The sequence below is a fragment of the Maylandia zebra genome, linkage group LG7 (genome assembly GCF_041146795.1).
Source record: "Maylandia zebra isolate NMK-2024a linkage group LG7, Mzebra_GT3a, whole genome shotgun sequence".
Classification (NCBI taxonomy): domain Eukaryota; kingdom Metazoa; phylum Chordata; class Actinopteri; order Cichliformes; family Cichlidae; genus Maylandia; species Maylandia zebra.
In genome coordinates, this window is record NC_135173.1 from 38,949,254 (window position 1) to 38,977,078 (window position 27,825).

The 27,825-nt window shown below is 39.2% G+C and overlaps 1 protein-coding gene across 4 annotated transcripts; it reads right to left on the reverse strand.

The window, feature by feature from the left end:
* Positions 1 to 27,825, reverse strand: phf24 (PHD finger protein 24). Of its 4 annotated transcripts, none has more exons than XM_004538397.3 (9): positions 27,282 to 27,825; positions 17,876 to 18,297; positions 14,905 to 15,090; positions 9,931 to 10,009; positions 9,171 to 9,373; positions 8,030 to 8,196; positions 4,639 to 4,671; positions 3,326 to 3,403; positions 1 to 1,352 (listed from the first exon to the last, which is right to left on the reverse strand). In XM_004538397.3, exons 2-9 carry the CDS (start codon positions 18,293 to 18,295, stop codon positions 1,256 to 1,258), a joined length of 1,263 nt encoding a protein of 420 aa, XP_004538454.3. In that variant the 5' UTR covers positions 18,296 to 18,297; positions 27,282 to 27,825; the 3' UTR covers positions 1 to 1,255. The 4 variants fall into 4 exon arrangements, with proteins under 4 accessions (XP_004538454.3, XP_004538455.3, XP_014264380.3 ...); XM_004538398.3 differs by lacking the exon at positions 27,282 to 27,825 and adding an exon at positions 21,996 to 22,022; XM_014408894.3 differs by lacking the exon at positions 27,282 to 27,825 and adding an exon at positions 21,991 to 22,012.

Consider the following 27,825-nt stretch of genomic DNA (forward strand, 5'->3'; position numbering starts at 1 on the left):
TTTGATTTAATTACCATACTTTATTTACTTCAAAAGAACCCAGCATAAAACCTCCATTACATGGCATAAACACTACATAATGTCCTATTCATTACAGTAGGTTTCTAGTGATTCAGGGGCAGGATCGCGTGCCTTAAAATTATCGTGTAATCTGTTACATTATATAACTTCATCTCGTTTTCCATAGCAGTTTTTAAAGAGTGCTTCTGCATATTAGCAAAGGACAAACTTTTCCAGCAGATCTCAGTCTTTCAGTACAGTGATTATGTCACAATAGTCCAACTACATCTCATTCTTACAGTGCAAATAATGACATTAGAATACGAGGAGTGGCATTTACACCTTGTTATAGTGCAGCTCAGAGAATAATACCAAAATGCACTATATGGCAGTATATACATGTCACTTACAGGGTTAGCTTTCTTTCCCTTTCACAGTTAGCATTTGTGAACACAGATTCATGGGTGAAATGGAGAAAACAGGATACATCAGAGGATACAGGAATAAATACATCTTTTTAAATGCATGATAATTTATACTGGTATATATAGCAGTTCTCTTATAATGTATGCAGATAGCTTTCAATGTTGTTTGGTATATATTCCGTTAATGTAGCTGCGTGGTTAATCTCCTCCCACAAATCAAACACTACCAGAAATTAATTTGCATGTGCTTCTGTGTGGCGTGATTAACAGTTTTAATGGTGCATAACACAATCCCATTTCAGTTGCATGGTGTTATAATTAGGACATTTTGGGGCCCAAAGGAAAGAACATGTGAAAGAGTAGAAGCCCAACACCCAAATGTGCCCACCCAGGGGTCTTATGGAGCTGTAGAGTCTAGGTTGGCTCATGTGATCATCCTAGGTGCTCATCTGACTGTGCGTGATCATTTAAAGTTTAAGAAATATCACCAGCTGAATAGGTTGTGAGTGGGTTGTCTTACTTGTTCTAGCTTTCACATTTGTTGGAAGCTGTCAGGTTTTGGAGTGGGGACCTGTGACAGCTGCTGTCACTTGCGTCTGTGGTGTGTCAGTCAGCGTGCATTGTCAGTGTTGTGGTGTTGAGGTGATGCAGAGGAGGAGAGATTCTGTCACTGGCTTGATCTGCTACCTCATTGCTTCATCCAGTTCTCTCACTTGCCATCCTCATGTCACTGTATAAGCATGTCTATCCTCCCTCACTCAACTGTAGACTATAGGGGGTACATCCTCCATCTCTCACTCCCTCTGCTGAATGCAGTAGCGGATCCTGGACTATAGAGGCAGTCTGATGTGCATGGCAGAACTATTAGGCCGTGCAGCCAAAATATAGATGCCACTCTCCCTCAGGAAGTCTGCCCAGGTCACTGGCCTGTGTAAAAGAAAGAAAGTTTAGTTAAAAAAAATTTGATTGTTGAACAAAATTAATTGTGTTTGCTGATAGTGTTGCATTTTTTTTTATTTCTATACAAGAGCCAGCAGTTGTACATCTTTGTAACTGCAAATGAATGCCATGAAATAATACACCACCCCACAATAGGAGTCATCCTGGCACCTCACTATAGTGACCATAAGAGCTATAGTTCTTGATCAGTCCTACTGCATGTACTTTACTTTGTATGACCATGAACTGCATAGCAGTATTTTCTCAATACTGATATGCCCAGCTGATAATGGTCCTTTTAAGACATTTTTTCCTGGGACATTTTTGTCTTTATTTGATAGAACAGTGGAGATTTTTCAGACGGGAAGGTTGGAAGAGTACATGGGGACACCAAGGGGTCCGGGGTTGGAACTGAACTGAGGCCCCCGCCTCAGTTCAGGGCCTTGTGGCATATGGTCACACGCTCAGGTGTCCTTAAATAATTGCAATTTGATACATGTAATGATGGAAAAAAATAATAATAATCACAGGTTAGTCTGGGAATCTTAATTTAATGCATTCTTACCAGTGTTGGGACTAACGCGTTATTAAGTAACGTGTTACAGTAACTACGTTATTATTGTGGTAACGAGCACGGTAACTAGTTATTATGCCAAAATCAGGAACGCGTTACTCGTTACTGGGATTTAGATAGGGTCGTTATTCGCTACTTCGTGTGGTGGCTATCACGGAGCTTCCACAGATTCAGTAACATTAGCAAGTAGTGGAGGCCAGCAGGTGGATGAAGGAAAGGGGAGGCAGGAGGAGCAGAGACCCGAGGTGGCCGCCGGTCCGAGCGTCAGGTGAACTGAACTTCAGGTAAGAAGTTATGACCTGCAGTCTATCTGGCAGTGATGTGTCTGTCGTGAACAAAACGGCGCGACGCGAGTCGGCTCCTTATCGCGAGCCGTGGGGTTTTTTTGTTGTTTTTTCCCCCCCTCTTTCTCTCACCCTGTCTCTCGCACTTTTTTCCGCTTCACTCCGCATGCAAACCTCGTGCTTTGCGCTGGGAAGAAGGGGGGAGGGGCGGTCAAAATGCCCGGGCCGATTTTTCTGTCCCAGTCCAGCCCTGTATGCAGCTCATCTGCGGTCTGGTGTTACCTACATCATCCTATTCAGAAGGCAGAATTTCCAAGTTCTGAGTACAATCAAAAGCACCACGACTGCAGTTTTCGTGTTGGATGTAAAAAGCTAGTTACTAGTTAGTTACTAGTTACTTTGAAAGTAACGAGTAACTTGAAGTAACTGAGTTACTTTTGATAGAACTAGTAATATGTAACTAAATTACTAATTTAAAGTAAGTTACCCAACACTGATTCTTACACATCATGGTTTTTGAAAAAAAAAAAAAAAAAAAAAAAAAAAAAAAACAACTTACAAATGAAGTTACTGCTGTATTTAATATAAAACCCAGTTAGACCTCTACCTAAGAAACTTCCACTAGTTTGTATTCATCCTAAAACACTGCCTGCCTGAACAGCTTGCTAATTGGCTGCAATTATTGCAAATAAAAATCTCAAAGTCTCAAAAGCCATGATATGGCAAAGAGGATTCACCCTAACCTCTTGGCGACAGCTTAGAAAGTGAATTTGAAGTCATTTGCATTGGAAACAGAGCTTGCAGCAGGAAGTAGGCAGGTCACGTCACTGTCCATGATGCAGCCTTCTGGGCTGACTTGTTTCACTCAAAATTACTCCTACGTTTCTGCCCAAGAAAGATTTTTACCACACCAAGGTCACAATGGACATGTGTAGACTGGTGAGAAGCATGAGTTGGGGTAAAAATTACTGCAGGCTTTTAAGGTTTCCTGTAAGAACTTCAGAAATTGGCATCTACTAAAATCGTTTATATACTTTCCAATAACTGATCACTTTGACCCACAGACTGACAAATATTTAAAAAAAAAAAAAAAAGCAACAAACCTGCTGTCGTCATTCTTGCTCCTTTCACTGCCAGAGCTGGCTGGACTGCTCTCACATATGGGGCCAACATGACTTATACTGTACCAAAGAAAAAATGTCAAAAATGAAGTGGTAGTCAATGAACAATAAGACAGCTGCCATTGCCTATGAGGAAAAAAAGGAAATAGAAGTTAAATCATCATGTTATGATGAACGTGGCGGCACTTATGTTGGTCTTACTGGGAAATTGGAACGTCCTAGTTTTGCATCATTACTTTAAGTCTTAAGGCTTTAAGCTGAATTTCCATTGACAATTAATATAGATCTTATTCCAGGATTAACCAATTATCAATCTGTGTTAGACTTGTGACCTGTACCAGGTATAATGCAGTCTGAATGTATGGAGCTTGGTTACACAGTATCCCTTAATTTGACAAGCTGATGATGAATGATTACCCATTTATTTTGTCTCCAAAATGTAAGAAATGTGTTTATATGATGAAGAAATGCAAACCATATGTTTTCTTAACTAGCTTTTTTTAGAGATGTTTTTCCTCCAGTCAGCAAATCATTTAATGCGGTCCTTTCCAGGCAGTGAGATTTGTTTGACGGCATCAGCTTTTCCATCCAAAATCAGGATGTTCGCATGCGATTTAAAAAAAACTAAATAAAAATGATCTAAGATTTTATACAAGCCATATAAAATATGGTTCTTAAAACATTGCAACTGCCTATTTCATGAGGCTGTCTCCCACAAGTATTAGTCATTTTTTTAGAAGCTCTTAATAAATTCTGACGCTTAATCATCAGAAGCTAAAATTCATTTTACCTTTTACACCATTGCATGTGAATTTGTGCAATCCAAGGGAGCAGAGTTTTCTGTTTCATTTAGTATATTTGCTTTTTAATCAGCACAAATGCATATGGTTGTACTACATAGGGTTGCCCTAATGGACACTGTGCTCACCCAACTTCCATGCATGTGCTCTGAAAAGTAAGAATTTTAAGGAGAAGCACTCCTAAGGAGAAGAAAAGGATTTCTTTTAATCCCTATAATTAAAGGCCAGATTGAATATTACCCATGTCTCTGTATAACGAGACCTGATCATCTCAGTCTCATTAAACTTGAGAGATTCACGTGTCTATGGTAGCTTTACATCCAGAAAGAGACACTTTGGAGTTTCTCCTTCCCTTAGGCTCCTTATGAAGCAAGGGTTAAATTGCACATTAAATCTAAACTGAGGGATTCTCTGAGAATACTTGACTGAGTAGTGCTCAAGGATGTTGAAGTGAGGGGAAAAAAGACAAGCCATGCAGTGCTGAGTCACACTCACCCACAATTCATAGGAGAGCAGAATCCCATGAGTCTGTGGGGGGATGCCGAATAGGTGAGAGGGATGGAATGGTACAGCTTAGATTTGACAGCACAAGATATCAAGTGGTAAACGAGCACATGCAGGCACACAGTGACAGTGATGGAAAGTGCATTTATTACAGTACAAATCTGAGGACATTTCAGTACATTTCTGACCTGCAGTCAAGCACTTTTGCATGTGGCAGTTACATCTTTAACATGCGAAAATCATCTGAACACGTATTCGACCGATGCACATACACTGTAAAACAAACAGAAGTAACCCCACCAGAGTTTTTTTTTTTTTTTTCCATTATTACTCTGATGGGTCAGTCAGTGGTTACACTGTCAATTTTCCTTTCATTATTCCATCTACTGGGGAAACTAGTTGGGGTTCCTCACAACTTTAACCATAAATAAAGCTACTCGCTGCATTAAGGGGACACAAACATCAGCTGTGTAGTTCAGTCAAGCAACAAACTGCTTGTCTTGAGGTTATGACTGTTTGTCAGAGAGCTTTGTCAGTTTGCACTTTGTAGTGTTACACTAGATTGCATTATGTTGTGAGACATATCTAATATTGTGACTCAATTTTGATGCAGTCTCACATAAAGCCTTGCAAAAGGCAATTTATCCATGTTTATCCATGTGCCCATGTCAGCGTTAGAAACTTAGGACTCATACTGACAGTAAAATACTCTATTTAACAGTATACATAAAGGAAACATTACCTCGCCTTTGATGTACATGGGGTTATTTTTCAGTTTAAATATTTTTTTGATATTATTGAAATGTACTATGTTTAATAAAAAAAGATGTAGAAAAATATTTTAATTCTAAGGACTCTTAGAATTAAAATATTTTTTCAGTGTTGCAGTGGTGCAAGCAGCGCCAAAATAATTTCTTTGAAGTCCTCTGTTATGTCTTCACTGAGCTAAAGGGAAATTGAACTGAAGAGCTTCTCTGCACCAGGACAAAGAAATATTACACCCCAGTCCTGTTACAGTCCACACGTGCTGTCATGCATTGTCAGTGGCAACAATGACATTTAGTTTGCTTAACTCATTGTGGAAATGGTTATCAGAAGAAACCACAGTTGGATATTTTGACACTGCACAAATTTGGGGGTTTCACTCCATGCAGATTTTCTACAGTGGCCAAAGAAGTGCTCATCTTAACCCAAACGCTTAACGGGGATAGTTGTTCAAACCCGAGTCAGTTTTTACTGTAAGAATAATATTTGTACATTTTGGTGACTTATTTGATAATCAATATTCTCCTCATTATCTTGGAAACAAAGAATGATGAGATGCAAATTATGTAATCAGCAAATGTTGCAGTAGGAAGAGTACTGGATGTCTGCATTAACTGACATTTCTCCTTCATTTCGGATGTTATCATAATCTTTGCTGATTTGCATATAATAAAAAAATATTGACAGCAAGTCAATTATGGAGAAGTTCCATTGTTATAACTAATTATCTTTATGCAAATGTACATGATGAACACTACTGTGTAACGAGAAAAGCTTTCCTATAGTGTAGATGTCTTGGCAGTTTGGATTAGCTCCTTCAGAGTTTTGTATTTAAAATAAATAAATAAATAAATGAATAAATATCCAGTCAGGTAAATACAACCCCAGTTCCAAAATGTTGGAATGTTCTGTAAAATAGAAAAACAGATTACAATGTTTAAACTGAGAAACCTTTGGATTTTAGGAAAAGATCATTTTGAATTCGATCTCACAGACATCTTAAAAGTGACTACTAGCCACACTCTTAAGAGGTGCACTTTGTCTTACTGAAATATGCCAAGGCCTTCTCTGCAAAAGTTGTTATCTAGATGGGAGCATGTTGCTCTTAAACGTGTACCGTATATACCTTTCTGGATTGATGGTCCTTTTCTGATGTGCAAGATGTCAATCTTAAGAGGCACTGATGCATCAGAGATGCAGGCTTTTGAACTGAGTGCTGACAGCAAGCCAGATGGTCCCTTATCTCTTGTTGAGAGGACGTGGCGTCCATTTTTTCCAAAAATAATTTCATATTTCAATTCACCTAACCAATAAACACTTTTTAACTTTAAATGAGTTTTATCCCAGAGAAGATGCGACTGCTCTGGATCATGTTTAAATGTTGCATCTTTGCATCACAGAGCTTTAACCTGCATTTGTGGCACACTGAATCAGTCACATCATTCCTGAGCCCAGTGATCCAGTGATTTCCATGACAGAATCAAGGCTGTTTATTAATGTAGTGCCATCTGAGGCTTAATCAATGGTATCCAATATTAATTTCAGCATCCCAAAGATTTATCAGTTTTCTCCGAAGCTCCTGATTATATTATATTGATGATTTATTCAAAGTTGTAACCATGACATAACCATTTATATTGAGGAACAGCATTTAATGCTATTGGCTATAGCAGTTCTGTCAGAGTGAGGAAAAAGAAAATTAAGTTGGCTGACAGCTAAAGTCTTTGTGAGCCCAACGTCACAAGGTACTCCTTACACCAACACGTTTTCATCCCAGGGTGTCAAATATTGCCATTCCGTCTGACGCAACTGGGATCACAGAGATACGCACAAGCTGTGCTTTGGCATCTGTGCCTTGGTGGATCAGCTGTGGCAATACAGTATGCCAAGACCTAACAGTCTACATGAAGAGGTAGGAAGGGTGGCAATGACAGTGGTATAAGTCACAGGCTGGGAAGCTTGTGTCCTGTGCAAGTCCTTTGTATTCCATACTTCATTGTACCGACTTTGTATTCAGTTGTGGGCTAGTTTTATTTCAAGCTCTTTTTATAACTTAAACGTTCACTTCCTGCTTGATTAAAACCTCCCACCATTAACCCTGCATTTTCACATGATCCAAGGCATAGCGCCAGCATTGTGCTCTTCTCCCAGCACATTGCTTTAACTAAATATCCATAATTCAATTATTTTTCAAAGCCATTTTGTAAGATTGATCTTTGCATTTAAAATTCTACATCATAAAACTAATTAGGACAATTTAAATTGAAGCTAGACATCTCAAGGTTAATCTCATGCATTAACATAAATAATGAAATATATTATAAGATGGGAAAGAGTATGGCATTTAAAGAGAACTAATCAGTGGGTGTAGTTTAATTCAAAATGCTGTCATATTGTGTGTTTGGATAAAAGATTATTGCAGCAGCATTCTTAAGACAGACTTTTTTTTTTCTCTTAAGACTGACTTTATGGCATTACTAGAGGTGGGTGTCACATTCATGTTATCTTGTTTCTATTCCCTAAGTGCCCAGACCTTTTATGCCATCTGCAGTTTGCATACAAATGACTCCCTAAATTCCTTCCAATTATCCCTGTAAGTGGCATGTGGTCTACTCACCTCACATTGCAGGACTGCGAGTCTTTCTTGAGCTTCTCGAACCAAGACTGCTGAGCTTGGCGGCATTCAGCTCGTGTGATTACACCATCTTTATCCAGATCCAGACCCTGAAACACTGACCTTGCAGTGTCTCTCTCCTTGGCAGTTAACAGACGCACCAGTGAGTTCTATAAAAAATAAAATCCAAGAAGTGTAAGAATAGCATTTACCTTTTAGTGATTTAAACAGCTATAATTCAGTAAAATTTACACTTTAGGGCTGATCTTAGCCATTCTTGGTCATTTCCTGTGACACTTTGACTGTCTGACATATTCTGCCAACATTGCTTCATCCCGTACTACCCCAAAGTCTCAGACAAACTTCAAATTTAACCTCTCAAACCACAATCTGGGAACCATCAGCTAGTCTGCAGCCTTAGCCTCTGGGGGGGATATCCAGATGGGATAATAGATTTCTATTCATCATGCATGGCTCCATCCTCAGACATTGCTTATGCATGAAAAATAAATTAAAACAAAAAGCTAAAAACTTGCAAAATAGTTACAATAACTGTTAGCTTCAGGATTGCATTTAGGAAAAATACCCACTTTCCACATAGTATTGCAGCACAAACAGGGTTGTGATTTAAAAAAAAAAAAAAAAAAAAAAAAAAAAAAAAAAGGAAGGTTCATTGCATACAGACTTCACGTGCAAATACCTGTTTATAGAAATTAGTCAAGCCAAAAACAAACAAAAAAAGATAACTTATTGTCAAGGGACAAAATGAATAGTTCAGCTGTTGGATGCAAGCCAGATTTTTGGGCATTTTTTGCCTTTCAGTTAGTTTTTAGATTCAGACTGAAAAATGAGATCATTTCATCAACAGCTACAACGATTATTGTTTAAACACTCCCTTAGTCTGTAAAATTTAATTACATTTATATATGCATTTTTTCTATATCACAAGGAATAGAGTATTTTGAAGGTTTTTGGAGGTATAATTAAAGTGTTCTACAACAAAACTCATCAGGGCTATGCAGGCCATGGCTGAGTGTAAACCCAAACAAGAGTCATGGTAGTGGAAGAAGACAGTTCAGGTAGAGTTTAAAAATGCAGTGCTGATTTATCCCAATTATCTTGTTTCCTTAATCCACAACTATACCTCTGTGCGAAACTTCCTTAACACTGCCAGAGACTCAAAATAGAGAAAGTCCGACCACTCGATGTGTCCCTTCTTCTCAGGATCCAGCGCAGCAAACTGGGCCAAGACTTCCTCTTCCTGCTCATCAGTCAGGTCCTTTTCAAACTGCTGCTTGGATACAAAGTGGCGGTACTGAAGCAGCTCGTCTGACACCAGGCACGACTCTATAGCAGCAGGGAACAATTCATCACACAGGTCCTAATTAGTCACCTGGCAGTCTTCAAGATACATCATCTTATGGTGAGTGATTTTCAACAAAATGAAAAGCATCCTCCCACTGACTGCCATCCAGCAAAGTCACAGCCTACTACACATTTCAAAGTAGACTGGGTGGAGGGCAAATGCACTTTCTCAAGGAAACAATGTTGTGGGCAGTAAACGTCTGAGGTGACCACAGACCAGACAGGTGCTCAAGATTTCATCTGGGATCTCTTTGCTTTTAATCACCAAGCATTCCGGACATGTACAACCAGTGGCAAAGCAATACTGCAATGGCAGTACCAATTTGGGTCTTATGGTGATTTGTGTCATATCATCTTGAGAATATAATAGGTTTCGTTAATTTTTTTTTTATATAATCAGATCTGCAAACTTTGCACCAACCAACAGTGCTGTCCCGTACAGTATATCAATAAAAGGTTAAGTATTAAAGTTCTTGCATGGCCAGCGTTACTACCATCTACCAAAACCAAATATCTTTAACCTGTATTCAGTAGCTCACCAGGGATGATCTTGCACTGCTTGAAGGTCTCCATGAGGCTGTACATCTCTTCTTCTGTGAGAAGTAGATTGAGATTGTCCTGCAGGAAGAGATGTGTGGGAAGAGCAGAGTATTACTCTTAATGCAGTCTCTTTTACAGTCAATTGGCATGCTGGCACTCTTGATAAGAGAATATACTTAAACTGGTCCTGGGAAAGTCTTTACAGGAGGTGAGATGAGGCCAGAGTATTACGCTTTGTAACATGATGCTCAGACCATTTCTTTTATCGCAAGTGGCACATTGCTTGATGGATGAACATAGTATGCTTAAACTAGTCCTTGCAATTAGCTACATGCATGTAGCTTTGACTAATGAACCCATTTCAGTGTTTCCTGGGTAATTCATGTAATGTGCCTTTTATGTCACTCTCCATAATGGCATCATAATTAAAAGAAATAAAAGGAGGTTTTCCAGATGTTAGGTTCACAATGACTTATTTCATAAATTTACAAATAACGATGTTAGCACTTAAATCCATGTGTCAACAAAAAGCAATTTGGCTTTAATAGGAGAAAAGACAGTTATGCACTTTTTGTTTAAATTAAGAGATTTCCAGATACACACAGGCCAGAGAAAACCAGAGCTGGAAAGACAAATGTAACCAAAGATGTGAGATAGTCATTTTATTCCCCAACTTGTTCGAATATCAGCAAAAAAGATGCTGCTATCTAAATTTCTACATTATTTATCACATAAGTGATGTGATCAAACTTTAGTCTCCTTGGGATTATTGACATAAGCCAATTCTAGTGTGTTTACATGGTCCTTCATCACCCTTACAATCTGTCAGGGCTTCATAGAAGGCACATTATGAAATCCAAATGAAATTCACAACCGCCCACACTTAGAAAAACAGATGAAAAAAATACCCTTAAGCTTGGCAAATTGAAGCAAATGGTATATGTAATAAGGCCAAATGAATAAAGCACATATGTCAGCCAAGTGTGATTAAAGTATGAGTTACTGTATAGCAAGTGTGTTGAGTGTTTCAGTATCAGTCTGACTAACACTCCTGCCAGTATCTGCATTTCCCCAAATATAAACAGATCGGATGGTTAGTGTAAGAACAATGCATTCTAATATAAAAATAAAGGGCAAAGGACACTAGTGGTTGGTCAACATGGGCACAACATCTTAATTTTTCTCTTCCTTTTCAATTTATAATCAAGATCAAAGTAACTATCATCTTATCACCTTACTGTCTGTATTTCAAGATCAAATGTATGTATCATACTTTCCACTCACTGGGGTGCTTGAGCAGGCTCAAACACCCTCATGAGCTTGAAATGGATAAGCAGTTAAGCACAGGGATGAAGGGAAGTATGGACTGTAATAAATGTAATTTCATATTTACTATAGAAATTGTGGCTCTATAAATATCTAAGAGCTGAAAGTGGGCGGTTCCACTTAAACAGTTAATCCCACTGACAAAATGAGTCACTAATTTAAAAAAGATCCTCCATTCATTGGACCGATTCATTCAAACTATGCACATCTGGTCTTGTTGGTCATTCCAGTCTGGGACACTCCGTCCTGCTTAAACTTGTGGCACTGGCTATACAATTTTAACAGGCTTATTACTACAAAGTGTCTAACCTGAGTGAGCTACAGCCAGACAGTGCAGTAAAGCTCCGCTGGTGTCACATTGTAAAAAACCTTTGTGTTCCTTCACAATGCTTTGTACTTTTCTTCCAGTGTGGATTTGTGTCCTATGGTATGTGCTATTCAGTTGTCTGTGCAGATATATTTCAACAAATGACAGCCAATTCTGAATCAATATTGTATAAAAATCAGTTTCATTAGTCATCCGTCTCCTCTAAAGCACAGAAAATCAGATATTGGGTCTGAAATGCAAATTGCACTCTGTGCAAATCGTCTCCACCAAATGCCTCCACTTCAATCCAGCACAAAGACTGTGTGAAGTTAAATGCCATGTTTGTTTTTGGAGTTTAGCAAAAACTGCTAATCCAAATTTTATTAAACTTTGTGGGGAAAGGAAGATATTAATGTGTGTACTGTTCTAGGCAAGCTCCTGCTGTAAGATTTTGCCTGATGTTAGGTATCAGAAACAATCATAATTTTGAGGTTGGTGTCAGTTTCTCCAAATTTAATTTCATTCACCAACTTCTGCATATAAGAAAAAGCCAAAGAGATGCTTCACTTATTGTATTGATGTAGCTTATTGATATATGTGCTCTGGGGTTGCTGCACCTTAATAAGCTTGCAATTAACTTCATACATGTTCATATCTATTTATTTGCATGTGTCTGTCATTCAAGGAGTCAATTAAAAATCAACGTGGGAGGCAAAACAAATTGTGCTTTAATCATTAAAACTGTCCTTTGTCTTCAAGACATTTTTGTGCATCTGTAAGCCATTATGTGCATCAAGCATTACCTTTAGTAACACCAGCTGTCCGCTGAGCAATAAAACTGCCCATCAGCTACAGATGTCTTATTTGTCATCCAATATAATGTGCAGAGGAAATTTAAAATAGATTTAAGGGTTCATGCAACATCTACTGGCAGCATCTGAGAAAAAAAAAAAAAAAAAAAAAGCTCTCTAGGAGACAAAAGGCCTGCAGGGAACAAGGTATAAAAATAACACTTTCTAATCTTATGCTGGCAGATTGCATAAATAGCTATCTGAGACTGTCCTGTTCAAAAAATACAATGATGCGCTGGTGATGTGTTATTGCAGACAACTTTAAATAATCAGCAAGCCCTTTACCCAAGAAGTTATAAATATGAACAGGAATACTGTTCATAAACAGTATTTCTGTTACTAATGACTCCGATCACCGTGTGATCTGAAAGGTTTACTTGTAATGCAGTCACTTTATGAGGTAGTAAGAGTACGAGAATCATTACCACATACCTAGCTACTTGAAGAAATCAAGAGGTGCCAGGAGAGAAGAGGTGGGAAAATACAATACGGCAAATACAATAAACAAACTGCAGTTTGCCATGTCTTGGATAAATGATCCCTTATACTGGCATCTCATCAAGAACAGGAGTCAAAATACATTGCTCTAGAATCAGAATTGCTCTATAGAGCCTTTCCCTATTACATGTAACTTGCAAAAGGGTGAATTCATAATAAATTATGAATAAAGTTACTGCTTTTGTTCCACATGCATAAATGAACACAACTCCTGTAGGTGACCCCATGTGGAAGTTATGGACCATACAGGCCTAGTTGCAAGCATCAAAGTGCTATAAAGACGGGTCAGTTATATCCACAGACCAATCCTTCTGCGCGACTGAAACTAAGCCACTATTGCAATCGCCTACTTTGAAGACTGTAAATCCACTTTCAAGGGAACTCAGTCCATCTGCCAGCAGCAGCCTGTAGTGCCTGTGTGAAATTAAATGTCAGATATGATAGAAGGGTGTGTGTGGGGAGGGGGATTTGAAACATCTGACTGATACACTAACAAAATAACTGGTTTCTTTGGCTAGGAGGACTAGAATTTACAATTTAAATAAAACATTGCTCCCGCCCCCTCACTGAATTGTCTCCTTCCGCCCTCATTCCTCACACACTGAAGAAGCTAGCCAAAGAACGAACCTTTCAGCGTCTTCTCGCAGATTGTGTGAAAACATCCCTCTTGCACAACTTTGGCATGTGATTTTGCTTCTCGGGGCTATGGCGCCCTTACTCTGCTATGAAAGGTCCCCTGGCAAAAGCGCTCTTTAGTTGTTTACGCTTGAATTAAAACAGATTGCATTATGCCTCTCACGGGGTCATCGGGGAGTCGTGGGTTTTGGCACTGGCACTGAATTTCTGATGAGAAACTGCCGTTTGTTTTATTGTTTGAATTACAGAAAAATCTGCCAAAACATTGCCTCAGTCTATATGAAATATAACTGTAATAATCTAGACATAAAATTATGGAGACTTGCAATTTGTGAATATGATAAGTGCTTCTAACTATTGCCCGCCACAAAGTGGGATCAAATCCATCTCCATCATCTTCTGTGTAATGATCTAAATGATATTGCCGATTTTAGCCTATGCTCTCCACATGCCTTTACACAAAAGGCGTATTGTGGACTATTCCATATGCAATCTAACCACATGTAGAAAACCACAACCTACCACAAGACTGATTTTAACATGGCAAAAGCCACCATTTCAACCATAACTTCTATATCTGACATGAATTAACAAGCAGGAATTGAAAGCTGAAGGCAGCAACAGTTGTTGTCAACAGCTTTAATGACAACTGGCAAATTTACTCAGCTGTACTTAATTAATACACTAAGTCACAGTCTGTGACACTAAAAGGAAACAGAGGCATCATTAACTGTATTAGTTCCACCTGAGCTTTTCCAGACGTGACAAGTCATATTTGCTGTCAGAATGATACCTCAAGCAGCTACAGTGAAAACCAGTCGATGTGTTCTCACACCAGTAGTGTGACATTTCAATGATTGAGTTTGCAAATATTTCTATAACTTGCTCATTATGTTACTAAATTATGCCATTATCAAATTTAACAAATTAATGTTCTACTTTACCAATATATGTCCAATCTCCGTTTTGGAGCTTGGACTGTGCAAGGGCATCAGAGATGTTGGGTTACTTGGTGATTCTAAATTGGTTTCAAGTGTGAATGTGAGCATGAATGACTCTCCAATAGGCAGCTTGTTCAGGCTCTACCTTCTCATCCCATGACAACTGCGATAGGCTTCAGGTCCTCCTCAATCCCAAACTAGACAAGCAGCTAAGTAGATGAATGGATAGCAGTTCAGATTTTTCTGAATGACTGGCAAATAAGAACTGTGGTTGGCCTTTAGTGTTTATTACATATATATATAAATATATATATTTAATACTAAACTAGTTAAGTTTGTGATTATGTTGCAAACATGACAAAAATAGCTGCATTTGTAAGCACTGAATGTTTTTAGCAACGAGCCCCGACTTACACAATAGTAGCAGCTCCAGCCAGTAACCGTGTGGGCTGTATCTCTCATCTCCTGCAAAGCTTCAGCACGCAGGTAGCCCAGCTCTCTCAGGCAGCCATCGTGAAATACCCGAGTGCAGATCCTGCAAGGGTACAGGTCGTCAGCAGTCCACACCTCGCACACGTCACACATCTCATCGCTTCGTGGCTGCAGGAGAAAGATTGCATCAGTGACAGAGCTTTTTTTTTTTTTTTAGTTCTGCATGCTTCACAGAAATGTAGTGTCCCCCCCCCCCCATTTAGAAAAAAAAACCTGATAACTGCAATTGTGTTAACATGTCGTTTCTAAACTTCCTGACGTCCTTTCTTCATCTCCCATTAACCAAACCTCTATGTAACAGGTTACCGAGAAGAAATTAAGCATCAGTCCATCAGTGGTAGGAGTGTGGTGGAAGTGGTATTATATAATGTAGTTTGTGTCACGTACAGCACTTAACTGTCCATCTCAGGCTCAAATAAGGACATCACTACCTATGATGCTGTCTAATGTGTTCAGTGTCGGTTTTTAGCCAACCTCCTTGTAAAGTCAGCCAGGCTGCACTCTGCTGTCAAGCCAGGGAAAATGACTGCTGAATGCTTGGCTGCTTTAAACACAAAGACATTGCAAGTTTTCTTGGTACTTTTACACATCTATAAAAATGCTGCCAGGGCCATAGACAAATCCCTCTTGCCATATTCCTCAGTAAGAGTTTCCCTCTTATATGGTGAACCTTATCTGACCTGATGACTGTTCAGCAAGCCTCTCTATAAAATAATAACTTCTAAGAATGAAGTAACACTGCAACCATGCACAATATGGTACTTCAACCAAAAAGAAAACTTACCACTTGTCTGGGAGATAAACACATTTGCAGTTGGCACCAATTAAAAAGACCCTCATCTAGTAGAAGCAGTAGCCTGGCAAAAATTGGCACACAACTGACTTTGTCTAACATGAGTTTTTAAGGTCTTTTTAGGTCTATAAATACTTGAAGAATTAAATTTTGTAATGTTGCCATTTTATACTACTACAGTGGATTTTAAAATCAGAGAATCAAATTTTTATGGTGGCCCTGAGAGGCCAAACGGACTGTCACGTAAGAAAACACCAGCAATAAGAAAAATGCTGCAAAAGTACACAAAACAACAGAAATAGGAAAAAAAAAAAAAAAAAAAAAAAAAGATTTCCAAAAGCACAAGTGAAGTGTTTCTGGGGAGACAATAACCCGACGGACCAGTTGCAGGAACCAAAATATAAGAATTTCGCTGGGAGACACTTAAAAGAAGTGGAGGATTTATCGATTTTGTGAGGAAAGATAAGAAGTGTGTTAGTCTAACTATTAGCCTAAAATCCGTCATCAGTATGAATCATGATAAAACACACCTACCGTGTTTTGGGTTCCTGCAACTGGTCCGTCGGGTTATTGTCTCCCCAGAAACACTTCACTTTTGCTTTTGGAAATCTGTTTTTTCCTTTTTCTGTTTTCTTTTTTCCATTGTCGTTTTTCCTATTTTCGTTGTGTTTTGTGTGCTTTTGCAGCATTTTTCTTATTTCTGGTGTTTTTTTAAGTTGCAGTCCGTTTGGCCTCTCAGGGCCACCATAAAAATTTGACTGTCCGATTTTAAAATCCACTGTAGTAGTATAAAATGGCAACATTACAAAATGTAATTCTTCAAGTATTTATAGACCTAAAAAGACCTTAAAAACTTAAATCAGCTGTGTTGGATCAAGGACACATCTAAAACCTGTAGGACACAGACCCTGGAGTTGGGCACCCCTGCTCTATGCCATGGCTTTGCCTAAGCCATGTTTGGAGCTTTTCCTTTTCTTTTCCATACTTCTCTACCCGTCATTCTTGTACAAATTAACCTTCGTTTTATTTGTCTAATCTTGTAAGCCCTGTACCTACATTCATGAAAGAGTAGACTGACTAAGTGCTTGAAACTGCTAAATGTTGTGAAGTCTCTCTTAACCTGAGAAAGAATTTGAGATTTTCCCCACTCGAGTCAACATCTATGGTTCTCTAAGCCTTTTGATATTGCAGAGCTTGTCAGTGCACTCCTATTTAAGAGCGTGCCAGCTGAATTAGGTAAGGTTTTTATTTTTACTGGTATACTGAAAAAAAATAAAAACCAAATGCAAGTTCAACACTTGGAATAAATTCCTAAATTTTCATCTGCTTAATTTTCCATGGAACAACAAGAACTGGCCTCACCTGGCCATGCGGCTGCTTGACACTGAATTGTCCCTTTAGATTTCAGTATATGTATATGCAAAGTTTTCCTTACTAAATAGATGTTCTACTCTTAAAATAAAGTTAAAAAGAGTGTTACATAATGAGTCAGTGTCCGAGTATTTATGACCCTCATGTATCAGTCTTCTAACATTCCAATAGACACATCTATTACTATTGCAAGATAAATGTTTAGTGCGGGATTGTAAGTACAGTAAGTTGAAGCCATGTTTATTTATTCTAAACAGAAAACCTGATGGGACCATTGCTCTTGTGAACTACATGCTCTGTTAGTCAGCGTCACCCTGAATATGGCCACCTCTCAGAGCCAGCCAAAGCAGCCCGCCTACAGGATGCTCACTGTGAAGAGCCCTCACACACAATACATCACAGCCTGTGTAGCTATTAAAGGCCCAACAGCAAACAACTTCAAACTCATACTTTCTCACCTTCAACAAGGATGTTTAGATAAAGCTAAGGAATCTCTTTATGGATTGCCTGTGCTGTTCAATCATGATGCCTAATGTGAGGGAAGAAAACAGGTCACCAGATATAATAACCTGCTGTTGCCATAGAGATTATTTAACATCTTGTAGTCATCCGTTTAATCCCACAACTGTGAACCATCTTATTTGATTTTTTATGCATTTATTTATTTACTTTTTAATATATGACAAAGACTAGCTGCTACTACTACTACTGACTTTTGTTATTTAATACCTCCTCTTTCTTATACAGGTCCACTTCTATAGGCTGGTCATCATCAGGTTCCCTTTTGGGTCGCACAAAAGCAGGCGGTGTGAGCTGATGAGTCTTGTCAAGATCTTCCGGCTCTACTCCCTTCCCATCCCGTAACCTCGACCAAGCCTCCTGGTTGACGTTACACTCGTCTCTCGTTGGCGCTGAGGCCTGCTGGGAAGTTGATGGACTTGCGCTATTGTCATTCTCCTCTTGCACTGCGTCCTCTGTATTTTTCTCATCAGGATTGGTCTTGGCATGCCCTTCACCTTCCTCCACTTGCCCTTCTGCCTGTTTCACTGTGACAGCACGATCTTTAAGGCCCGCCTGGAAGGCAGAGACCACAGCGGTGCATTTCTGCACCTTCTCCACCTGCTGCTTCTTTGACATGAGCACTCCCATTGCTGTAGAAAGATGAAAGTAGAAGGAATAAAATGAGGAACTGTTACAAAATAATTATTCCCCCCCCAAAACTGACTTGTAAGTGACAAGTGATTGATAGCACCAGCTACAAGCCCACAGATGGCACCAAATTTCACTTCATATTTTGTTAAAAATCAACCCATGGAAATATCTCTGCACATCAGATCTTGCCGTTACTGAATGTCTTTAGTTTTTCCTGTTAGCGCCAATCTAATTCAATCAGCAGCAATTTCCCTGAACTCCTCTCCTTATTACTAATAAACCCTGACCATCTGCTCCGGCTCCCACATTTCTATATCATTCGGTAAGAAAAAGTTCAGTCCTTGTGCAGTGTTATTTACATGATTCAGATAAACAGAAAGCTGAAGAAAGCAGATCCCACAATTCACTGGAAAATAAAAAATAAAAGCCTTAACCTCATATTTCATAAAGTTTAAGGATCCAAATCGGTCCTTCTGCACCTTGAAATGATGGTACATGTTTGACAATGCATAACGAAATGTATCTACACTGCTTTTACTCACAAGCCACCTAGTTCATATCACTGAAGAGATCTATACATTACAGTTCCTCATATCCAAGCTATGTTCATTAAAAAAAAAAAAAGAGTCAAAAATGATACAAGTTGACACTTTTGAAATGAACATATCTTTGATATTAAGGAACTGTAATGTACAGATATAAAAATAATGTTTTTGCTAAAAGGTAAATTCTGAGAGCTATTAGCTAAAAACTTGGCACCTCAGCATGATATGGCGTTGATCCTAAATTTGAGAAAATCAGACGAGTGGAGACAAAACAGAGTATCATTTGGGCACAGGCAGGTTGGTATCATAGGAAAGGTGGCTGTTAAAAGGCAGAGGTATACCGAATTACACAAGTGGATAATCAGTGGTAATGGGTATTATGGATTGAGGAATCTAAAAGTTTGTCAAATCATCATCAACATGTATAGAAGAGGTCGAAAGAAAAAAAAAAAAACATATCTACAAGCATCTGTAAACATGTTGGGCCAACCAACATTCAATGCTTTGAATGCCTTTTAAGAAGCTTGAAAAACTATTCCTGAACATTAAGGTTGCGAGTTCAGGCTGTGTTGAAGAATAAAGCTGCTCCAACCATATTTTGACTTTCAAGCTTATTAGAATTGCATATAATTTTACCTCATATACTTCATTTCCATGTTTGTTTGCACATAAATCAATAAATTGCTTCACTCATTTGTAATTTTCTTATATATAAGGAAATAACCAAAAACTTGCTGCCTTCAGCCAGCTGTAGATATCGCACAGCACTCCTCTTCACCAAATAAAATTACTCAAAATAAGATAAGATCAACTTTATTGCTCCTAAAGCGGGGGGGGGGGGAAAAATTACTTCACCCCTTTGGCAGGTTTTAAATGAGATTTTGCCCATTCAGACTATAGTTTTTTTCCTGAAACCCAATATACAAAAAAGGTCTCCCAGTTCATGACACAGAGGCTATGATCAACCCTAAATAAAGTGCAACAGCTTTGACTTTTCTGAAAACTGCAAGAGAGCAGTGTTTTTTTTCCTGCAGTAGAATGAGAAAGACAGCTTTTTTTTTTAACAGACTTCACTTGACTCGTGTTTGTGAGTGTTTGCATTTCTGTCTTTGCCCATGTATAGTTTGTTTTTGTCTGTTCTGTTATTCGTGTTCATTAATTTGGAGTCTGTTGATTTTTCTTTGTCTTTGCTTTGGTGCCTCTCTCACAATCTTGGTTAATCCACCACCTGTTACCAACCTGTTCTTCAGCCTGTCTTCAGACTTTGTCATTTCTTCTCCAGTTTTACTTTCTTTTTTGTTGCATTTTTAAGTGAGCATCCCTTCTAGTTCTCTGCAGTAGCTTTTGTTCTCAGCTTTTTCAGTAGTAGCAATAAGGCTTCAAAGCTCAATTTCCATTCGGACTGACCTCAACATCCTGAAGTTTGATCAAGTCTGAACCAAGTTACAACTCCACCATTTCCAGGAAACTTAATACTGAATACTTTCAATCCCTAAACACATTTAGTGAAATCATGAACCGTAAGATGTGGTAGAGTGTTCAGCAAAATCAGACCGAGATCTCATTTACACTTAAGAGAAGCAACCTTGAATTGCATTATTGTGGGAGGGGGGTGGGGGGCAGCATTGTGGATTCAAGTTGATTACAAGGTACTTCTGGGACATGTGTTTTTTGCTCTGAAATACAATCCCATCCAACCATGCTCCACATACACTAAGTGCTTGTGTGAAATTTAATCACATTTATCGAAAGTGAAATAGGAGTCATTCCCCTCTCTCCCTTCCTAGCTTACAACTAATAGCCTGTCAGGCCTTATGTCGTCAGACTGCTATGGGACCCATGCTTCATAGACTCCAGAAACTACACTCATTTTGCTTGTGCCCATTTCAGCATAGCTTCACTCTTTATGGTTCCATGCATTTAGCAAAATAGAAAACCAATTTAGAATACATTTAAATCAAGTTTTCAAATGTACAAAGAAAAACAAACAAACAGAAGCACACCATTTTGTTTTGGATGGCATGCACTAAGTAGTGGTGAAAGGTCAATTCATCTGAGGCATAGCATCCCTGCAGAGATTAATTAACTGCAGCCCATCAGAACAGTAGTGTTTATTTAGCATATGCTATATAAGCTTACTGGGAAAATGCCAAAAATCATGCATAACCTGAAATATTTCCCACTGGGATAATGCCAAAAATCATGTATAATTTTGAATCTCAGCATGCTTATGAAAATCTAAAATAAATGGAGTTGGTGCTCAGGAGTACTAAAAGTAAAAAAAATTGCAGGCAATCAGGAGACTGTTCTCTGCTGCTTGGAAAACCTCATTTTATTAGACATGTGAGTTTTATGTCTACTGACTCCCAAGTTCAGTGGGAGATTTTGGGACACATTGTCTTCCTCAAGGACAAGCACTTCATTTAGAAGAGCCGTCTTTCTAGGTACAGTGCCCTCCTCAAGCCCAATAAATGACCGAAGCATGCTGAGAATACACAATCATTAAAATACTCTGCTGGCATACAGAATACTGAATAGCCAGCACCATAACTGCAGGGATAACAATAAGCTCAGTGGGTTGTCTTTTACTACAGATGGGGTTAGACTAAAAAGGTTCTGCGTTCAGTTTCTTTTTTAAATGGTTGTAGTTGACATTTTTCTTAACTGCTTATCTCTCCAATATGGCACTTGTGCTAGACTCCATGCTTGCTGTCAAGGATTAGGGAAACAATTACATCAAAGTGAAATAACTTATAATAAATACAGTTGTCAACATACTGAAAAATATCACTGAAGAAACAAGAATAAAGGTGGTGGTTGTTGCTGACAGAACATCTGATGTGGTGGCACATTTAAACAATTGATGATGAATTGGAAGACTCAATGAAGGGATGATTAGGTGGATGGATGGATGATTTGGGAGTTTTTTTCTATACATAAAAATAATGACAATTACAAATAAAGATCAAACCAAATTACAATACCACATGACTAATGCATCCACCATTTTGGAGTTTGTCTTTCCATTATGGAAGGCAACAATACAAGGACTTAGTATAATATAATAAATAAACATTCAACTGATGAACTATCCATTTACATTGCATGGCAATCAGGCAATTAAAGGTTTAAGCAGAGTCTACTTAACTTACGAGGTCCTATGTTCGCATTCTGGTAGACATGCAGTAAAAGGCCTAGCAGGCCCAAAGGGTGGAGTTATATAGACTCCTGGGTGTGTCCAACTGATTGATTGGTACAGGATGTATGGTGGGTGTGGTAAAGGATTTAAAACTTACTATTTTAACAATCACATCAAACACCAGTTCGATCTTACATTTATATCTGTTATTTGAACAAAATACATATGAGCATATATTAGTCCGTTATATTTAGTCCGTGTGCTAGCACTGTGCAGATGTTGAATATTCATTCTCCATTTGGCATGACTGAGCGGATGCAACAGCATGATGCACTTGAACAGTGCAGTATCAGTCAAACTTCAAAAGTCAGAAAATAATTAAGATAGTGGGATGAAAATATGCCCTGTTTGATTTATAATGCATGTCATGATTTATTCATAACGTCTGTTTCAGTTTTGCTTTTTTGAATACACCTACTTTTCCACCTTAGAAAACCCTTTTAATATTTCTATCATAGTTGTGGGGTTTTTTTTTTTGTTTTTTGTTAACCCTAACCATAACCCTCACAGTCCTTAAATTGTTACAGTTTACCTCAAAATTGAAAAAAGAAATATCAGAGAAATATTCAAACAAGAACGCTATAATACAATAGCTTAGATATATGAACAGCCTGACTGCATCAAAGCCTTTGAAGAAGACACTTGCTCATAAAGAACACATATAATTAGAGGAGAAGTGGTGATCATAACAGAGGAAGGCACCGTGACTATTATGAGGACTTAATTATCCACTGAAGTGACCTTTCCACTCAGGCTCAGAGCGGTTCTGGCATCAGCATAAGGCAGTGACAGCTTTTAGATGCTAGAGATGCCTGCAAAGACCATGCTTACGCTGCTGGAAGAAAAAAAAAAGTTTAATAGCTTTTGCATGCTTGAGGACAAGGCTTAAAATAACCATACCATGACTGATACATTGGTTAAATGCTGCTAGCACAGCTGGATCCTCAGCTGGATCCTCAACTACTGTGCAGTGCAGATAACAGGCCATGCCACTTTTAATGGCATAATCAACAGAAAACAAATTGTTGTGTAATGGCCAGCAAAGTGAATAAGCTTCATAAACAGAAGTGGTGCGGGGGGGAAGGGGGGGGGGGGATGTAATAATAACAATAAGCTAAATGCTTATATGAGACCCAAGGTTTTTGTGCACTCTATCGAATCAATGCCATCTATGAAAAGCGTGCATAATTTCAATATGCTACAACGGCCAAAGTGACGGTCTACCTGTACTTTGAAACAAAAGAGAAAGAAACACAGGGATCACAACATTACCAGCTTCATCAATAAACTCCACAACCCAGTCCAGGGTTTAGGAAAGTAATGATAGCTTTCTACACTTGTATGCAAATTATATATTGCCGAAGGAAAGAAGAGGTCAGGTTCTTTGTTTTCAGCATTTGTATTCTCCAAACAATGCTGGAGCTGACGCCACTCCTGATGAGCAAACGCATGTGCAGACAGAAGACCTTGTCATTTTCAGGTTAGCTTATGAATTTTAAAAATACTTTTTTTTTCTCCATGTGCAAGTTGATTCTGACAGAAATGGGTCAGCGCTTGGCTTTGATACCATAGTGCATTAGATAGAGCTGACTAACCTGTCACTCGCTCACCTTGCAAGTCTAAAAAAAAACCAAAGCGTTGGACCACAAGCCTGTCAAACCAATCAGCCCTCTTCCTGCCCGGCTGTCGGTTACATTTGTGAAGCTCAACACCTGCATCTGCGTCATACTCACGAGAGAGATGATCTCTTTTTTTTGGTGTGTGTGTGTGTGTGTGGGGGGGGGGGGGGGGGGGGGGGGGGGGGGGGTTCATCTTTGACACCTTGCCTATAAATATCTACATCAAATCATCTTTGAAAGGATCCATGCGAGTCAGACTGGGTTTTTTTTCAGGCTACAAGGAAAGTTATAATTTTGTAGTGACACTGCTGAAAATAGACAAAATGAAGGTAAATTAACCACAAATTGACTTGACTACACATTTGCTTTGCTGTCATTTGTCGTTACCCGAAAACAGAAAACTGCTTAGAAAATGTTGATGAGCTCCACCAACTTGTTTACAACCTTTTTACTCACTCAACTGCTTATATTACTTTACCTATTGACTTTTTTTAACCCCCCTTCAGGTGCCAACTGTATTAAAAAGTGATTCCACTAAGGCTCAGCAGTCACCCACATTCACCCTCTATATTACATCTGATGGCCAATACAAGCAGAAGCGAGCAGGATAAAACTCCCTCAGGCTTGACGATCACTAGACTCCTGCAGGAGCCACTGCCTCGGCTACTCTGCTCTCCTTCCTGGACCTTTCTGAATGATTTAAATGCCCCTGAATAAAAAAAGATCTGGACCAAAGGGACGTAAAACAGGGCCATTCCTTAGAGCAGAACTTGACATATATGTCTGAGGAAATCTTGTACTGTGTGAGAATATTCTGAAGATAGTGAAGTACATCAGCAGTTTGGTCTTTTTTAGGTCTTATGTGATATATCCTGCCTTTGTCCATACAAAAGCCAGGTTTAGGGGAGTTTACCTATATGTTAATTTTATTTCCCTGTTTTGTTTATTTTATGTATATTTGAGTCCTAGAAAAATCAACTGTGCATTTCCGCTCCCGATTCATGTTGGCAAATGACTATGACTAGTCCTGAAATGATGATTCTCTCAGGAGCATCTTGATTTAATTAAAAATTGATAATTTCAGTGGGAGGTGGCGCCAAAGTGCTCTTGAAATCCTTGTGATTTTATTCTACTCCTCTGAGTGTTTTTTTTTTTTTTGTAAGTGTCCACACTTCATTCATTTATTTAACACTCCCACGCCACATCAGGCAAAACATCCTAACTTCTTCTAGAGTATTCACTGACAGCAGTAACACCACACCATTTATCCGTGATGGTACTGTGTTTATAGAATTTGTGAAATGTTTATTTAAAGCAGAATCAATTTTCTCTTGTAGGCACAGGCCAACATTAAAGTCTGTAATGGAATTAAGTCTTCTGCTATACAAGTGACACCATGTGTAGTTATTGAGCTCACTGAGCAGCCATTTATTAGACTGAGGAAAAACAGTCTACAGATAAAGATGAAAAATAGTTGTGATAAAGCACAACTGGTCTTTTTTTATTCATTATTCATTAAGTTAATACTGGTGAAGTAAGTTGGACCGTTATATTCATATCTTCCAAGGAGGTTTGATTAATTTTATTTTCTAAGAATCCCAAGAAGATGCTGAAAGCTCAGGTTAGATCGGTGTACTATGTAGCAGTATGGGATGTTCAGCAATTTAGTTGAAGCAACTTCATCTTTAAAGAGTAATCTTTTACGGGCACTGATTCGCATTGGCAGGACATCTAATCGCTTAAGAAGGCTACAAATATAGGATGATTTTTATAGATGGGGGGGTGGGCGGTACTTGCTAGGATATAATCCACTCATAATAATGGGTGCACTCACCAAATTATATTTGCCCAGTTTAATATATAAAAGCATTTTTTTAAGACAATATCACATCCGATAATTTATATCAAAGCTTTCAGCTGTTTTGGATGGATCCTTTGGAAGCAGAGAGAAATTACGGCTCCAATGTGAACATATCTTGTTAGCTTGTGAGCAACCAAAGAGTTGTTGTTTTTTCTTGACTGTTTCATTTGAGGCATGGTGCAAACTTAGAACATTTAGTGTATCCAGTTCTTTTAAAGAAAATAGCAAAACTGAAGAGAAAGAAAAATGTTGATGTTCTTTCTCCATTATGCATTTAACCATCTTCTAAAAGCTCAAAATCATACAAATAGACACAATTTCAAGCCACATTTGTATGTCTCCTTATTACGTGTGTGTGCATTCTCCATCATAAAAGCATTACAAGGATGCTACACTGTATGTGCCATTTCTCTTGTGCTAGGATTCTCTTCCCAAAGCTGTTGGATGTCACTGGTATGTGCTGATTAGAATCCCAACCAGCCCTCCTTTTCATTCCTTGTTTCAGTTGAGGGGGGGCTTAGAGTTTTTCAATGGAGGCACCACAAAGCATGCCTTTTCGTGGGAATGAATCCGCTTTTAGCTGAAGACCTCACCCACAGACCAGGGAAGCAAAGATCTGGAACTAATTACACTAACGAGTTCACCCAGATCCCTGTAAGAGCTAGTGAGTGAAATCATTAACACTCATCTAAAATACGCAGATGTACGTGCACCAGGACATAGAAAGGAACCTAAATCAAGTCAAAGAGCTTAAAGTTGTTTCTGTTGCTTTTTCTTGGCCTATCCTGATCCAGTTCTTCAACCAGAAATCTGCCCCTCTGTGTTTACCCCCCCCCCCCCCCCCCCCCCAAAAAAAAAAACCCAAACAGTTCTCCCTCTGGCTTTTCATTGTCTGTTCTCTCTTCCATCTAAAACATTCTCCATCTTATGGCTCTGCAAATGCATATAGGGGTTTGAAATTCAGTTTGTGAACGGCCAAAAAAAAAAAAAAAAAAAAAGGAAACAGAGAGGTGTCTGAATGGAGGTGGAATTTAAATCTCAATGCATCCTTACACGGGAGACATCATGTTGGCATTCAGGCTCTGCCAGCCAGAGAGCCTGAGCCAGCGATGCTCTCAAAGGCTCTGAATAAGCACAGAACAGGCGGCAGTGAAGCAGGTCAGGCTGCAGAGATCTGCCACAGAACGAGGTGCAGCACTGCCTCCTGGGTTAACACCGAAACTGGCTTGTTTGTTTTCGGACGTATGAGTTGTAAACAAAGACTGATGGACAGCAATGCTCCCCTGAGTGGGGCAGTGCTGGGAAAAACAATTGAAGACGGCAAACTACAGTTAAAGAGTGTCTGCTACAGAGAGGGGCATGAGTTCCAGATGACTTAATTGTGCCATTAGTTGCAGATCTCCCATCATAAAAAAAAACATATTTTACGTGCACCAGCTGTAGTCCAAGAACTTCCCTGCTTTCACCCTCGTTTCCTGCTGATTTTGGTGCACTGTTATGAAATGAGCAGACGGAGCTACCAGGCTTTGCAATGAGAACTCTCTAGTTTGATGCCAACCGCGGCGCGCATCCACACCCATATGAATGCTGACCTAAATATGCTTCCCATGCACGCATCTGTGTTCAGGGTTCCCCGCAAATCCACCTTAAGCGAGTTCAGTCACGGCTAAATCTGAATCAAGACTGGCATTTTTTCCCCCCATGCAACATTTTACAAAGTGGTACAGAAAAGCAACGGCTCTTATATACGTTGACTCACCGTAAAGGGTAAAGGCTGCTGTTCACCGCGACTTTCTGGCGACTTTATCCTTCCTGACTCAAGCGTGGCCGTCGGGCATGGCAAGACTTGGCCCGAATGAAGTATGTGAGCCTTTACTCGTTCGTCGGTACCCCCGCAGGGAGACGAATGGCACAGCAGTTTATTATCCCTTGCCCTCACAGTCACACAGAGAAAATTTACAGCTTCTTCCCCCTTTTAGCAGGAATAGAGTCTTCCCCAAGACAGCCGCGGACAGCTCCGGTGCTGAAATCTTGTTTCCTTTTTTTTTTTTTTTGTCTTTTCTTTTTTTCACCCACCCTCCTTCCTGAGCTACTCCCTCGGCATCTGAGGAGACACACAGCCTGCTGGCAGTTCAGTTTAGGCAGGATGAGACGTCGGTGCAGACTCACAGACGGCCAGTGGAGTTAAATCAGAAATTTATGACCATCTCGAAGCCCCCCTCCCCTTCCCGGGTGCCCCGACGACTTAGTCCTGATCATTCAGATTAATAACTTGTAGGCTACCCAGTCTTGAACCTGGATAG

What these genes read in the sequence shown, in the direction of transcription:
- phf24 (XM_004538397.3), bottom strand. Translation starts at nt 18,295, where the DNA reads ATGGGAGTGCTCATGTCAAAGAAGCAGCAGGTGGAGAAGGTGCAGAAA. An exon ending in GCAGTGCAAGATCATCCCTG is followed by an intron (nt 9,374 to 9,930) that starts GTGAGCTACTGA and finishes CTGCTGCTATAG; the next exon opens with AGTCGTGCCTGGTGTCAGAC. An exon ending in TCGCAGTCCTGCAATGTGAG is followed by an intron (nt 4,672 to 8,029) that starts GTGAGTAGACCA and finishes ATCCCCCCACAG; the next exon opens with ACTCATGGGATTCTGCTCTC.